The sequence below is a fragment of the Drosophila suzukii genome, chromosome X (assembly GCF_043229965.1).
Source record: "Drosophila suzukii chromosome X, CBGP_Dsuzu_IsoJpt1.0, whole genome shotgun sequence".
NCBI classification, from domain to species: Eukaryota; Metazoa; Arthropoda; class Insecta; order Diptera; family Drosophilidae; genus Drosophila; species Drosophila suzukii.
The window spans coordinates 8,506,018-8,523,081 of NC_092084.1; the positions used below are offsets into that span (position 1 = coordinate 8,506,018).

Genomic DNA, 17,064 nt, shown 5'->3' on the forward strand with positions numbered 1-17,064 from the left:
AAAGATAACAGGCCGCAGGCAACCACACACTTCCGACCCCTTGTTTCCGAAACGCCCCTACGCCCCTACGCCCAGGGCCCCCCTTTCGCCACCCCTGGTCAATATTTGTTCCGCATCTCCAGCGGCAACCGAGTTTACAGGCCAAGCAGGGCGAATAACTCCCCTGTTTACCTGCTACAAATGGTATTTGCACAAAAATTCCATTTAGCAAATATTTTTAAAATGTACTTACACACTCTGGGCAGAAAAAATAGCATTATCTTCAACTAATACTCCTAAATTCGTAATTTTGATTATCTATTTAAATCCTATGGTTCTGTAAGAAATTTATTTTATTAAACAAGCCTTGCTGCAACAATCCAATTAACAGCCATAAGCTCAAACCGAAACTTAATATTATTTCAGTAAAATCGTAAGTGTACTGGATGGTTTATTTTCCCCCCCGTGTCGACCTGTAAATTACCCTTTACTCAACGAATACTGATAATTGTAATTGAATTGGGCTGGGCTGGGCTGAAAAAAATTGGAAAATAAAGCTGCCATTGTTTGCCGACCAGGCTGACATGTAATTGAATTCACCCACCCTTTTTCCACATTTTACATTTTCCATTTTGTAAATCAATAACGCAAACGTTATGAGTTCATAATGGCATTTTAGGGGGTCTTTTGTTTTATCCCCTTTTTTCAGGACTCCAATTAACCCAAACTGTGTTCAAAATTGATCACACATTTCTGGCCACAAGCGGTTTTTAGTGCACGGGATTGTTTTTTCACAGCAGGCAGCTATAATCAAATAAAAAAGAGAAAATACCGTCAAAAATCAACACATTTACCTTTGACATTATGCTATTGCACAGCTGGGAGTAAAATATTCGCAGGGCTTTCAAATAAAACAAGCAGTTTGGTCAATTAGAGAGTTATCATACCATATCCTTTGTAATCTACCTATTTGTTTTGTCATAAATAGAATGCATATCAGAATACCATTTAAGGATTTTCATATTTACGCTTCTTGAAAGCACATTATTTACGTTCAATATCGCATTTCCGAATTCCCTCCAGCTGTAATATATACCATTGTTAAATCTATGATAGATTCCCAGAACGAAACAAAGAGTCCACTGTATAAAATGCAATTTTTCTACAAAGCTAATATACTAGTTTTTATCCGATTACAAAGAAATTCCCCCCTTTGTCCGATATTAAAATTTGTTATTGACAAAGACTTGGCTCAAATGCAACAAAATAAAAAGGGGGGCAAAAAAGGAAACTCAATAAATGCAGAGTTGGTCACACAGAACGTGGCACGTGTGAATCAAGTTAGTGAACTTCAAACTAAGTTAAAGTTTTTGCATTTTGTTTCAGGTTTGAGCCGAATCAACTAAGTGCATTTTGAGTGCGTGTGTTGCCCCGGCCTTTGTTTACCTTCGCCCAATGTGTGAATGCAATTGCCAAGACTTTGGCATCAATTTCCATGGCCAAGCCAAAATCGAATCAACTTCCGGCAAAAGGAGCCAAATTTAAAGAATATGCAATTTGGGGACAAATTCCAGGGGCGGCATTTGCATTTCCCCGACAATATTTGCCAAATGATTGCCATTCGGGTTTCCATTGGCATCTATCAATGAAAAGCGCAAAACAAAAGTCACACAATTGGCAGTCCATTGAGAAATCAAGAGCCATGGTGGCTGAAAAAGAATAAGCACTGGGAAAAAAGTCACACAAAATAAGTAGCCAATAATAGGGATTTTTCTAGGGTTCCTTGGTTGTTTCATAGATAATCTGAAACTGCTAAAATAATATTTTAAAAAACAAATCGAATTCTGACAGCCCCATTTTCTAACAATATCCTTAAACTCATTTGAAATGAGTTCTTGGTTAGAACTTAAATGCATTTGGCTTAGGTTCTTATAACCCCATTTTCAAACAAAACCCTTTAATGTGTTAAAAAATTGTATAATAAAATAATACAATATTATAATATTATAATAATACAATATTATGATGATATAATAATATGGTATAATACTGTTCAATCTTTCATTTGAAATGAGTTCCTGCTCAGAAATTGAAGGCATTACCCTTTTCGATTGCATATTTTTGTGAAGATATTTTATATATTTTCTCTCAGTGCAATAAGAGCCGAAAAAGTTGAGCTGACATCGACAGGAAGCGGCTCAGGATCCAGGGTCCAGGATCCTTGTGGTGTTGGTTTTGGCCTGTCGTATGTGTAACAAGTGGGAAAAATACTGGGGAGGTTGAGGAAATTGGGCCACGGGGCGTATGTGGAATGGATGGCAAAAACCAAAACTCGAATGCACAAAATGCTAGAGAGCAAAGTTTTCGGGTCAAAAGATGAGCTGTGCTACTGCTTCTACTGCTTTCACAGCTTTACTTTCTCCCTTCGTCTTGAGCGTGTTATTTACAGTAATATGCTATCATAACAAAGGCAGCAAAAAAACATTTCCAACCCGTTTTTTGATGAGATGAAAACATCGGTTTGCCCCGCAAAGGAAATAAAACGAACGAAAAAAGCTGGTGAAAAAGAAAGCGAAGAAAGGAAGTGCCCCAAAATGGAAATTGTCTGCCACATGAAAATGATTCGGCAGCATGCGAGTATAAAGCTAAACAAATTCAATGGCGAGCTGAAAAAAATGCGAACAGGACACACGGGCAGGTTTAAACTTAAAGCTTCCATTTCAATGGAATAAAGGACGATGGTACATTTTCAGGAACTGGTAAGCTTATAAGTAGGAAAAATAAGAAGTAAACAACCTGGTGGACTCTGAAATTCAACGGAATAGCGCATAAACCGATACTTTTTATATTTATTACTCTTATTACTTAAATATAACACCCAATACTCAAAGACCAAAGGCTTATGATTATGATGCATACATGAATATAAACTAAGGAGTCCTGAGTTCAACATTAACATTTTTAAAATGTACAAATAAATGTATGCACGTTAAAACTTGCAAAAGAAAAGCTTAAAGGTTACCCATTCCGATCTGCAAAATTGATATGAAGGCCGTTAACAATTTGCTGTCCATTTGATTGCACTTTTCCCTATGCCCAATAATTTACCATTTGCTGGGAAATAGATATTTATATTTATTCAAATTGGGGTTTCAGGTTCAGGTTCAGTTTTAGTTTCAGTTTCTGTTTCAGGTTCAAGTTCAGGTGCAAGGTCGGGGTTTATCTTCTCCCTTTTTTTTTGGGGTTATCTGAACTGCACGACACTTTGTTGGTCATTGTGTTCTGTTTTTGTGTTTTTTTAGAGCTTTTCTTGGGCATTCACTCTTTGTTTTCACTAGCTGGGGTTTTTCATTTGGACTTTCATTTCTCAGTGGCCTGCACATTTCAATGGTAGCCTTTTTATTAACACGGACTTGGGGGTTTTCCCCCAGAACTTCCCTTTCTTCTGCCCCCATTTCCGGGCCCAACTTGTCTGTGTGTGCGTACTCAATTTGAAACTAACTCGGCAGGCACATGATTTTGAAAGCCATTAGTACTGGGGTGGGCGGGACCAAGTTGGGTCGCCCCAAACCATTTCCAACCATTCATTCGCATTTCCCCACACAACGTATGTATCTTGTGCCCAAAATGCTGCGGTTGCGGTTTCAGCCGCCAGTCAGACAAACGAGAATGGAGCTGAAGACGATGCCAGTGAACTGTCGCCGCAGTTTTTCCGCTTTTCCCCAGACTTTTCGCCAGCCTTTTCCCCTTTCCGTACTTCCGTTCACCACCCACTAAACCTCCTGTGAATACGTGGGCTCTAATTCGTTTCATTTGTGTTATGATTCATTTGCTATTCAGCAATTGCAGGGGGTAAAATTATTGGGAACTTAGAGGTAACCACAGGGAAGAATAATAAAATTGATGTAAAGGAATAAGAATCCCTTTGGTTTTGATGAATAAGCACCGAAATATTTTCTCTTGTTTTTATATAGGTATAATTTTACCATGAGCTAACAATTTTCTCTCAGTGCACTCCACATCGACAGAGCTCCCAAAAATCGGCGGAGAACTCCCAGTTGTCCTGGGACTTTGAAAGATTCAAAACACAATTCACAAATTGTACACATGCGAACTCAGTTTTTGGGTTGGGCATCCTGCCACAATTGTGAACATGCAATGACAGGGGGGCAGAGGTCAGGGTGGAAAGGGTGGAAAGGGTTGCAGGGGCGTGCAGAGAGGGGGGGCCACATGCCAGAGGTCAGGGTCAGAGTGGTGGGGCCATCAAGGACCTTTAATTAAACCAGAGACAAACAGGGGCACACTTTTGTGTAAATATTAATTAAGGAATTTGGGATTGCAAGCTGCGGTGGGCTTTTGTCTGCATTAATGGCAACGTGATTTTCATACTCTTAAACCAGTAATTTGAAACGTTGTTAAACAATGGAATGGAAGTTGTTGGGTCATAAACGGGAAGTGGGAATTTTAATAGCTGCATCTTAGGGAAAATGTTTTGTAAATGTCAGGTACTTTAATACATTTTATTATACATCTTAAATGACTACACTGTTTTAACAGTGCACGAATGCAATCAAAGTCAGCCATAAAGCAAAAAAAATTTGTTACTGCAAATATTCGCCTCGCTTTTGCGAATTTATTAAAATATTGCGACATGACTGGGGGCCAGAAACAAAAAAAAGAAATATTTAGTATCACAAAAAAGCGCTTTGGCAGAGCTGAAAAACCGGGAAAATGATCCAATTTAAAGCGCTGCGATGCGTAAGCACTTTCGTGTGAACATTTCGCTAATTTTGCAGCAATTTTCTTTTGGAAAAATATTCAGCTCGATGGCGAGAATATTAGAATATTATGCACACTCGCTCACAACACAGAGATTCAATTTTTTCCATTCGCATTTTCCTTCCACTTGAGGGGAAAATGTGAAAAGTGTGAAAATGTTTAACGGGCATAGGACTCAAAATTTACATTATTATCCCTGATTATTCAAATGGGTGCGTGTGTGGGTGTGTGAGTGTAATGTGTGTGTGTATCTGTGTGTGTGTGTGTGACAGTAATAATATGCAAATTATAAATGAGGAAACAATTGTCGTTGATGATTGCCGTTGCTGTAATTTACATGCCTTGTTCAACACTTTAACTCATTTTTCTTACCACGCCGCATTTTTGGAATTCATTTTTACACTGCAGACATTCCAGAAATCGAAAATGTGTTGGAAAATTGAGCGTAAATGCCGCCATTAATATTTTAAAAATTCATTTTTAGTAAATTAAAATACTCAATTTGTTAGTCTACAAACCGATTAAGATAATTTATTTATACTGTGTGACACCTCTGCGAAAACAATTATGAATATACATATACGGAAAGGCATTTTTCATCAATGTTTGCTTGTTAAACAAACTGCCTTTAAATTCATGTGTGAGAAAAACTGGCATTCATTTCATATTTATGTGGCAAGTCAACGATATATATTGATATAGTTTTTTTTGCCAGATACTTTTTGACAAATGTCAATTTAAAACGTCTGATAACTTCGGGCCAAACTTAATGCATAAATTAAAGAATTATTCTTTATAATAAAATGTAATTTTCCGTGCGGCTAGATAAATATTTCTATAATTAAATTAATGTGACAAGTTAATGAAATACCTAACAATTGAATTTCCAAATATTATGTCAAATTAGCCAGGCGGAAAAGTGCAATGAAAGAATTTTACTCAACAATATTTGTCCAACTTAAATTGTTGTGACATTGAACGAAATGAAAATGAAACTGTAATGGTTTTTCTATGAATTTCGCAGCGCATTTTTACTCTGTAAAAATGAGGTGTTGGTAAAAAACACACAGATTTCCTGGAAATTAATCATTTTTGCTGGTACTAAATTATTCGGGCGAATTAAAAGTGGTCACGTTTGTTAAAATATATCCGCTAATAACGTTGGGAAATTTGTTTCAAGCTGGCGAACTTTTTTAATTAATTCATTTGAAATCGAATTAAACACTTGAGATAGATACAAAAATCATCTTAATTACAATTTTATATTTTACGATGAAAAACGTATTCTGCGAAGCTATAACTAATTCATTCAAGGGTTGCACATAAATTACTGGAAAGTTGATACCACTTGTTAATGTGTCTAAAGGTATGCAACAATATATTTTGAGTCCGAACGCCCATTGCATTTATTTCACTCCCCACATATAAATACTGTGGCAACCCTAGTTAATGGGATTCTTTTAATCTAATATAATCTAATTTTACAACTTATAAAGTATGATATGAAAATCTAAATGATGTTCACACTTTGATTTTCTTTTTCCTACAGTTTCCGGCGATGCGTGCTCTTTCCATATCCTCGGCGGATGCTTTCATCCTGGTCTACGACGTCACCGATGCCACAACTTTCGAGGAGGTACGCACCATTCGCGACCAGATCCACGAGACGAAGGCCACCACCGCGGTTCCAATTGTGGTTGTGGGCAACAAGATCGACCTTTTAGCCGACGGCGAAACCGAGCGCGAAGTAAGTCCTAGTGTTAAACATTTAAAGCTACATTGAAGTAAGAACGCGAATTCTTCAGGACCAAAAAAACCAAAATCCTAAAATAGCTGGTCACACTGAGATTATTTGTTTCGACTGGTCTTCCAATTTGCATCTATTTTAGTTGCCATATATCCAAAAGCGGAGGTGTGGCCCCATATAAGTAAGACCGCAAATTCTTCAGAAGCAAAGAAACCGAAGTCCTAAAATCGCAATGTCACACAGAGGTCATTTGTTTCGACGTGTCTGCCAATTTGCATCAATTTTAATTGCCGTTTATCCAAAAAGGGGAAAGTGTGACCGCTTTGATTGTTGTCTCTTCTGTGGGGAATTTGCTCGAAGGCATGTTTATACAATAACCGCTCCATTGTGCCACTTGCCACTTGCCACGCCCCCCGCTCAGCCCACGAAAATTGCTTTTTATCCAACGGAACACGAGGCGTTTTAGCAATTATGTAAAGTTTGTCAAGCGCGCAAACAAGAGGGTGTAAAAGGACAAACAGTTTAATCAAAACTTTGGCCAACTGACAGCGTGGGGTGCCAAAAGAAAGTCAGTTAAACAATTTGTCAGAATATTTGCAGGCGAACGCCCCGAAAATCTGGAAACTGAAATGTGAAATCCAAAAATGATGAGCCACAGTGTGAACACGGTGTTCTACTACATAATATATAGTATAGTATGTATATTCAATGTGAGCACTCACTTTATTCACTCCATTCACTTTATTTGTGGCGGCAGTTAAGCAGCAGCCAAAGGACATAAAACAGTGCCCAGCTGTTTCGGATGTCAAAGGCAACGAAAAAATGTTACATTTAAAATGTCAAAGTGGGCGTTAGGGCGGTAGAGTGGGCGTGGCCGAACGAGGGGGTGTATGCAACATAATATCACACAGACGAACAGACAGACTCGCGGAATAAAGTGCAAACTACGCGCGAAAGTCACACAAAATGAAATGCCATCAAGTGTGGCTGCACTGCGAGAAAATCTACATTAAAAATGGCATACACTTTAGTTGGACATTTTTCTGGAACCCCTTAAAATAATATTTCAAATAAGGATTTCATTTTTTGTTCTGTCTACCAATATTCCTATACTTATTTTATTTTGGTCTTTTTAGAATGAAAATTCCACATTCATTATATTTTATTATATTATATTAATTATAGTTATATTTATAGAACCACAAGCTTCATGTCTTGTGTACTTGAAACAGTGTGAGCAAGTGCTGAGTGAGATTATTTTTAGACTGTTAAAAACTGTCGGGTTAAAATTAAATACATTAAACTTTAACCAAGATAATTGTTCGCAAAGGACTTGCAAATTAATTTTTAAATAATATTTCTTACTGTGCCCCCTTTCTTTCCCGCGTTTCCCTTGGCAGCTTTTGCATAATTAGTGAAAAGTACGAAGCTTCCCGGGAAATTCGCAAGGCAGGGGGCTTGCAGAAGAAAGTGGAAAGCCGGCGGGCATCATAAGAACTGCGGTTCTCCCTCCCCCTTTCCCTTTACCCCTCCGCCCATTTCGCCCATTTCCCAGCAAGTTGCAGAACTTTTGCTGTCAGCTGCATTGCAAAATTTCCCCGAAAGAAACGAGCTGCAGGAATTTGACAGACGAAAAATAAAGAAAATGCCAACGGCAGGGGGGCGAATAAAATGAAGAATGCGATTCATTTGAATGGGAACACAGCGACAGCCAATTAGAAATGCAATCCCCACCCAGGGATGTTTGTATTCTTATAAATTGTTAAATTGTTGGGGGGATTGTAGGCAATTATGATGCAAAATAGTGTTTTTTTAAAAGAAATGGCACTATTGGAAAGGCTCCTACTTAATGCGAACTCTACATTTTGTATTGCGAATCCTTGCCACATCGATATATTTATATTACCTTATATAACTGAAGGCTATAAAAAGTCCAACTATATTCCCCAATTTCTTTGTTTGTTCGCCCTCGAAGCGAACTTTTTGCGCGCAATCAGCCGCCACGAGAATGAAATAATCTCGAATAAAAGAGACCTTAAATAATAATAACCACCGAGCTGATGCGAATTTCGACCGACCCCAAGTCGAAGTACTTTGCATATCTTAAGTGAGCATCATTTGGCCGGAGAATTTCGCTTCTGCACAAGTTTCTGGCCCAATTTCTGGCCCCCGGGCCACACACCAAAGTGATTCTAATAAATTCCGGGCATAAAAACTAAAGGAAACTCACAAAAACACACAGAAAAAGGTACGAATATGGCAAATACGGGAAAGTTTGCGGCGGAAAAGTGCAGAGGAAACTCCGCTTTGATTGTGAAAACTTGAAAACGAGAATGGAACCCAAATGGAACCGGAAATTTGAGTTGTTCAACCGAAATGTGGAAAGTTTACCGGTCTAATTTATGCAAATTTTAGTTGCAGTATATCAAAGGGAATCAAAGGGGAATACTTATTTATTTTTTACGTATTAAAAATTGGTCAATCTATCTTTTACATAATTTAATTTGCGAGCCCTTATTTGTTTTTAAAAACTCTTAATACTAAAAGCCACATTATTGCATAAAGACAATTCAATTAGAGTCACTCTTAAAATGTCAAGAAGTTCTTGAAATGTCTGTCATTTTATGGGCATTTCTTTACTTTCGTTTCGCTTTTTATATTGTTATAAATTTAAAATCCCTTTGGCTTATTTATTTGTTTCCCTCCCTTTTTTCCGTTGAGAGTCACAGTTGGTCAACTTCATTTGGGGCTTTATACATTTTAATTTGCCTTTGTTTATCTTTTCTCTGGCCTGTTTCGACATTTTCCGTTTGCCTTATTTGTCACTTATTTGGTGCGTTTTTTGCCATTATATACGTAGTTATGCATAAGTAGTTCGGGGACCCGGTTCCACCTTCTTCCTCTGGGTGTATTGACTTTAACCGAGTTCTGATATAATAAAAATGCAAATTGCCAGCAAACGCCAGACTGTCGCGCTCCTTGGCTTAGCCCCTCGAAACCCCCAGGATTCTTCCGTCCCATCTTCAATTATTCCCCCTACACAGGAAGAAAAAAGCTGAATATCAATTTTTGCTGCCTGGTCGCATAACAATTTAAGGTATACACTGATAAAAACATTCCTCCATTATAGATTTTATTCATTTTAAAAATAAAAAAGAATTTGTTTTTCAATATGTATTTCCTTTTAGTGTTGCATTTTATATCAGTGTATTAAAGATTTAAAAAAGATTTAAGCTTCTCCTTCCACTCTAAATCAGAAATAATAATAAAAAGCAGTAAAAAACATTTGTTTCCGTTGTATATGGTCCGGGTTCGAATACTGCGGTTGTTGCATAAAGTTATTTTTTAGAGATACAATTTTACAATCATAAAAAATTTGTATTATACCAGAATGATAATTTCTTACCCATTATTTACCCATATCATAACATTATACTTATCCTTTTTCCAAGTGCACTTTCTCCCTACTCCGTTTTTTTGGCTCCTTAGCCTTAGTCGGTGTGTATTTTTTTGTTCAACGAAGCGAAATCAACTTTTTGTTGTCGCCTTTGTGCTACTGGGCTGCTTTTTTTGTACTTTTTTGGGTTAGACCGCTTTAAACCTTGGAATAATGATGGGAGGGGGGTTTCAATTGGAAGGAGGGGTCCTATGTTCGAAGGGGTCTGCTTGCCCTTTTCTCGTTGTAGTTGCTCACCGCCGCTCTTTGAGTTTGTTCATTTGGAAGAATTAAGCCCCGATGTTCGGTTAAGTTCGGTTCGAAGTCAGCAAATTTCTAGACCCGTCTTAGGACCCTGCCCTTTTTTACCTTCTTTACTTTTTTGCCATTTTTTGTTGCCGTTTTTTTCACATTTATCGCCGCAATTTAGACGTCTATAAGGATTTTCGTTGCCGATAAGAAATAATAAAGTTCATGTTCACTTTTATGGTGTGGGGATAAATTGATTTTTAGTTGGGTTGTATGAGATTGAATGGTGTGGGTGGATGGATTTATGCGAAATGAATTAATTTGTGATACTTGAACTGGAAACTGGCTGCTCATTGCTTTTCTATCGCTCAAATTGTGAGAAGAAATAATTGGAGATGATTTTTGGTTATTAATCTTTTTAAATAATTACTAAACTTGTTTTTATAACTTTAATTAAGAGATGCTCTTTCGTATATTTAACTACTGATTCTGATGGTATCAAACGAATTTAACACGTTGTTTTTTAATTCAATTAACTAACCAATTTTATGCAACTTTACCTCTTTTTTTTATAGGTTGAGTACGCCACCACAGAATCGGTGGTCACTGTGGACTGGGAGAATGGGTTTGTGGAGGCCTCGGCTGCCAGCAATGAGAACATCACTCAGGTGAGTAAATCCCGCCAACCCATCTATTAAGTGACTTTAAAGTGACTTTGATTACATCACCAGGTGTTCAAGGAGCTGCTGGCCCAGGCGAAGATCACCTACAACCTGAGTCCGGCCCTGCGGCGTCGCCGGCAGTCGTTGCCGCAGCAGATCGGCAACAATGGACCCGGCACCCCGTTGCACCACCACCAACACCACAGCCACCACCACCAGTCGCAGCACCACCACAATTCCGGGGGCGGCTCATCCGCCTCCACCTCGGCGGCAGCTGCAGCAGCGTCCTCATCCGGCGGATCCGGTGGCTCCCATGCCCCCACTCCGGCCCAGCTGCAGCATCTCCAGCGAATCCAGGAGCGGAGTTTGGGCGCCAAGCGCAACTCGTGCACCATCTCCTAAAGCAGCGGAATCCGGGGATTCGAAATCGCACCACGGCAGCTTAAAAAAAACAAAACTAAAGCTAAACTAAACGGTCTCCTACAAAACGGTTTTCAATACTTCTCCAATAATGCAAAACAAAATGGGGCTTACTTCTACGTGAACCAATTACCAAAAACCACAAATCTAAGGTGAATAGAAAAGGTCGATACTTATAAGGGAGAGAAAGGAAGAGATTTGCTAAAGAGCACTACTGGTCTCTTATTAAAATTGATTTCTCTCTAAGAAAGCAATGGAAAATAACTTGAACTTAAAAATCACTAGAGGTTTAATATCGATTTTGGTATGATATCTCAAATTCTTATGTAACATATTTGTAGTTCGAAAGTCTGTCGGAAAATTTCCTCAAGACCATGTTCTATTTTTCACTGCATACTGTTATAGATACCTATTGAAACGTTTTAGACCTCTAGAGATTTGTTCTACATTTTGCCAAGAAAATAGGTCAATTTTCTTTTAGACCTCCAGTTTTCAGGGTAATATGACTAAGCCGAAGGATAAACATTCCCTTCCCACAATTGTCCAACTATTTGCATCGACCCGCACTAATGTGGAGCTATCTGGACTCAAATGTACCTCTATCTTGCTATTATCGCTCCAATAACTTTAGTACCTATATCTCAAGCCTCTGGTTTCTCAAACTCAGCCCTCAGCATAATAATATATGGAATGGATGTGTTACGGTAGAGAATATTGAATCGTTAGACAGCTCTATAATTTACTCAGATAAAAATACAGAAACTATGTAGTCCCTAAATCGAGGCAAAGAACATTCTTTTAAATGTGTCTCGGTGTTACTCTAACTCGATTGTTGTGTGTGTGTGTGTCTAGTTACAGTTTCCCCCATCCCGACAGTACAGGAATATATATATAATAATTTATATATATTGACTTATCTGTGTATAGATTACCAGTGTAGCGAGCATTTAGGACCGGCCCGTGTACCTAAAGACAGCTAAGACATATTTTTGTAGACAATAGGTCGATAGAACCGGATTTCTCCTGGGCGTCAGTGTTGGAACGTTTGCCATTGTGCGGGTTGCCAGTGTTGAGAAGCGGAAGTGAAAGCTAAAGAAACCGAAACCGAAAGCAAATGCATAGTTAAGAAGTATCACTGATTGGAGGGGGATAACCTAAAACCTATCTGTAGAATCGTAATGAGTGTACATTTAGTTAATATTTTTTTTTCGTTACCATTTTACGGTTAGCTAGTAGTGTTGGTTAATGCCAGGCAAAAAGATTGAAACAAATGGTTAAGATTGAAAACGCAATGAAAACACCAAAGAATAAGACAAAGACAAAAGCAAATGCAAATAATGAATACGAGTATAGATCGATAAATATATATATATGAAGATGTTATCGTATGGAAAGTTATAGTCGTGTTATAGGGTTACTTTTGAGATACAGAACGAAAAACGGGCCAAAGTGAAACGCAGCTATTATATTGCATACATCGGACATCACACGTAATCTATTTGTGGTACAATAAAGTATATACCCGGATTCAAACCCCCCAAAAAAAAAGTGGAACAGAGTGTTATATTTATATTATAATAGTTATATGTATTGCTACAAGAAATACTTCAAAATACTAATATACCGAATTACTATGCGAATACGAGTACTAAACGGAAATCTTAAGGAAATACCAAGGCAGATCTTAAACTTATACGGATATTGATGTGTTGCAAACGAAATGAAAACTTTAAAGAATTTATGTAATTATTTAATTTCAGCAAATCGTACAATATCAAGTATACATATATCTGCGTATATATCTCTGTGTGTATCAGTGGTTGTTTCAAATACAATATAATTCCGATCTTTGGCAGGCCAAAGTCCCTTAAACTCTTGCTGGTTGATGGGTATCTGATATATTTTTTTTTCCATCGGTTCTGTATTTGTTAAGCTAAATGAATGGTTAAGGATTTTTTTTGTTTTAGAAGGATTTGCTTGCAAGAGTTTAAAATAAAGTTATAATACAATTGGCCAAAGCGCAGAGCACCCAAAAAAGAAAAGATGAGTATGTAAGTGAATAGATGTCATTATGGTACCTAGAAATACGGACATGAGTGTGAGCATTACGTAGAATAATTCGCATTACAATTGATTTAGTTAGGCGGCGCACTGTGGCCAATCACCGAGGGTACAGTACATATGTATCACTCGATCACGGAAGGGTTTTCGAAATTACAAACTAAGTTCAAATTTAGTTTGAGGACACAGTGCGTTAGTTAACAAAAGAAGAAAGCAAAGCCACGTAGAATTGATTAAGGTGTTAGCGATCCCTATAATTCGTGGGTACTTACTGCTTAGGCTCAGTATTTATGCCCAGCAAAAGGAATGCTAAAATACTTCTCGAGATATATTTAAACGTCTACTTTTTTTGAATGATAAATAAAGATATAAAGATATTGCAGATTAGGTTTATATTTCTTTATAGGCAAAATTTGCATGAAGTTTTTTGAGGAATTATAACAAAAAGGGATTACATTTTGTAGACATAAATACAGAGTCTTATGTGGGATGGCCCCAAATCCTCTTGTTTCTGGAGTAGCGGTCAAGGTTGTATCTGCACCCTATCGCATATCCCACACTCCCATTCCCGAATCCCATTTATAATACTAATATATCACTATCCTAACATTCTGTAAGTCCCCTTTAAATGCGAACTTCTTTGGTTCCTAGGCCACAACCTCTGCAGCTGGATATCTTACAAAATAAATATATATTAATATGAATATTTACATACGGCAATACATATATGCATATACTATATACATACATATACATAATGAATAATTAAAAATGTAATTGATAAATGCGAAGAGACAAGAACCGGAAATAAATGCAAGGGCGAGGAAATTTTTTTGTGCTTAAAAGTTTCTATTGTGTTTTTCATCCCGCGAAAGTTTGGCCATCCCATCCGAAAGCTTAAAGCTTCGACCACCACCGTTATCATTTTGAATCCTCGGCCTTGGAATCGGAGTCCCCACTGTACTTGGCCTAGACACAGTGCATTTTGGAGGCGAAGGACCTGCCGACGGGGGCGTGGCAAATCGGCTCGGATAATCGATAGTGTCTGTAATCGGCAATTCGGTGCGATGCAAGGCCAAACAAATAGACGTGAAATGTGCAGGGAAATGGGTCCAAGGATAAAGGTTGCCCAAGAATTGTAGTTCGGCCAGAAGGATGGGGAATATTCCCTGCAAAACAGTCAACTATTATTATCTTATTACATTTATTTAGTTTACCACTCCATATGTCTGAAAACTATTTTGTTTATTTACCCGTATTTCTATCTAATTCGTTATGTTAGTTTATTTGTTATACATTTATAGTTTTGTTTTGTTTTATAGTAATTTGTAACCAAAATTCCTGGGATAAAAATTAAGATAAGGTAAGTACTATAATTTTGTATTATTTATAAAGTAATAACAAGTAAATCTTAAAACATTTTCGTTAGAAAAGGCGAATTCCATAATATTGTAAAAAACATAACAAAACTTATGATTCATAGATACCCGAAATGCACAGCTAAGGAACATAACATATTATATAAAATGAGTTGAGCTAGTAAATGAATTCCACAAGACCACGAAATTCGTAATATGTATGATTCATGCGTACTGATACGCAATTTATGACAAACCTCCACAAAATTCGGGTTTAATCGTTGAAATTTGAAGTGCTGGAAGTAAAAAACAATATGAGTAAGGCGTTTTGAGTTCAGATTTTGGAATACCTCGGCTTGAAGTTTATTTTAAAACTTTCTTTCTTCTTATAGATCCTTTAGAAACTAACAAGTTTATTTGGAACCCATTAAAATATATTTTCAGATGTTACCTAGTTTCTTTTTGCATTTTACTGTAGACAATAATCTGTTACATTTTCCTAGGAAAAGATAGGCCCCAATCCTTCTGCGTAGGACATCAATCCGCTGGAGCTGAAAAAAAGCGATGAGGACAATGTCTTTTCATATCAAAACAGACGCAGGCGCATTCGGGTCCACGTTGCGTATTCGCCATGTGAACTCGGTACAGTGTGCACCATAACACAGGAGTGTGTGTCCGTGTGGTCCGTAGTACTACCGTACAACCAGTACTACCAGTCCAGTACTACAGTTGTAGTGTTTTCCTTTTGGCCCGGGCTTTTTCTCCTTGCGGTGGGTCAGTGGGTGGTGGGTCAGTGGGTTCTGTGGATGTGGATGTGGATATGGAGGTGTGTTTGTGGATGTGGATGACTGGCTGGCGGGTCGATTGGCGGCAAACGTCGCCGACAGTTGGCTGCCAGTGGCACACGGGCATTCCAGCAACTTGCAACACGCCACGAGGACCTAGAACCGAGAACCGAGAACCGAGGAACTGAAACCCAAACACCGATTACCCAAGAGCACTGGCTCCCCGAAACAAAAAATAAACAACCGAAGACCCGAGTTTTGTTTTGAAACTGAACTGCAGTTTTGTCCACCGGCCGGCGTCCCCACAAAACAATGGGATAATCCTTAATCGGTGGTATATTACTATAGCCACAACCAGAACCAGTCAAACTTTTGCGCTTACGTTTGGGCAGTTAAGGCTGGTTGTCCACTATACGGTGCATATAGTACATATACTACACATAGTACATAAAACGCGTGACCTTGGTGGGTAAGCAGTTAGCAGGCGGTGTGGCGGGGTGGTGTGCATCGGAGGACCTTGAACATAGAGGTGTAAAGTGGAGTGAGTGACAAGCAATAATAGAGTAAGTGCTTACCTCAGGTGATATAATGGTTAAACAGAAATCGAAACCATACTTAGTGTCTAAAAATGATGGTTTTTGACCATGCAATCCAGTTTAAGTATAAGTAATTGCATGTTTCCAAAAAATGTAAGAATAAACCATATACCATTTTATATTGTTTGAATCATTTAATATTGAATGACCTAACTGGCATGGTTTATTAATACTCATTTTTACAATGAGTCAAAAATGTAATATTGGGCTGAAACTCGAATTTTATGTAAGCTTAAGTTATTCAGAGAACTTATTAATATAACCGATTTATTCTTAATTTTCCCCAACCGAGATGGCAGTTAAGAGTGCCCCATTCGCATCATAAAACGGAAGTGGTGAGTACCACGTTGACCCAATTCGACTGTGATTCGGGTCCCAAGCGGGATTGGATTTGGAATTCAAGATCACTGCCAGTGGTGATTCTGCAGAAGCGATAAGACTGGGTAGTGTAGAATTCCGGAAGGGCAGCCGATAAGTCGTGCATAAGCGGAGTCCCTGATAAATCCCAGACCGAAACCCGTACGAGCACACCACCAGCCTCATTCCTAGCGATAAGCATTAAGCATTGAGCAGCCAGCCTGGCCTGTGGTTTCTTTATATTTAATAGAAATTCTTCGGTTTTTGCATACGGGCAATCTGTGTTCGAAAACCGACTCTTTATCGCTATATACATCCTAAAAATGTATTTTATGGTGTGGGTGCCGTTGGCGGGCTTAAAAACCCAGCCTTTTCGTTGGGCAGCAGTTAGTCGCCTCCGGTCGTTGCAGTTAAGCGGTCGCTCTAGGATCTCATATCCTTATCCTAATCCTTTTTTTTTTTTTTGTGAGTTAAATATTGAGAGTTTCCCGCGGTATCGATGGCGAAGTTAATTATATGTCAGTTTTTCATTTGGCCTGCCTAGCTTACTTCTGTTTAAATATTGCTAGCTGCCTTGTGAAGGGCTTACGTGTGATTGCGGCTCAACTGGCAGGATATACAAACTCGAGATAAAA

General features: G+C 38.2%; 1 protein-coding gene across 1 annotated transcript in view; it reads left to right on the top strand.

The window, feature by feature from the left end:
* The window catches only part of LOC108016986 (ras-related protein Rap-2b), a 30,950-nt gene extending 16,778 nt beyond the window's left edge, over nucleotides 1–14,172 (top strand). Inside the window, exons 4-6 of the mRNA XM_017083933.4 lie at nucleotides 6,308–6,505; nucleotides 10,766–10,858; nucleotides 10,922–14,172. Of these exons, the coding sequence (XP_016939422.1) occupies nucleotides 6,308–6,505; nucleotides 10,766–10,858; nucleotides 10,922–11,254 (624 nt within the window). The 3' untranslated portion in view covers nucleotides 11,255–14,172. The remainder of the gene's footprint in view (nucleotides 1–6,307; nucleotides 6,506–10,765; nucleotides 10,859–10,921) is intronic.
* The last annotated feature ends 2,892 nt before the right edge of the window (nucleotides 14,173–17,064 follow it).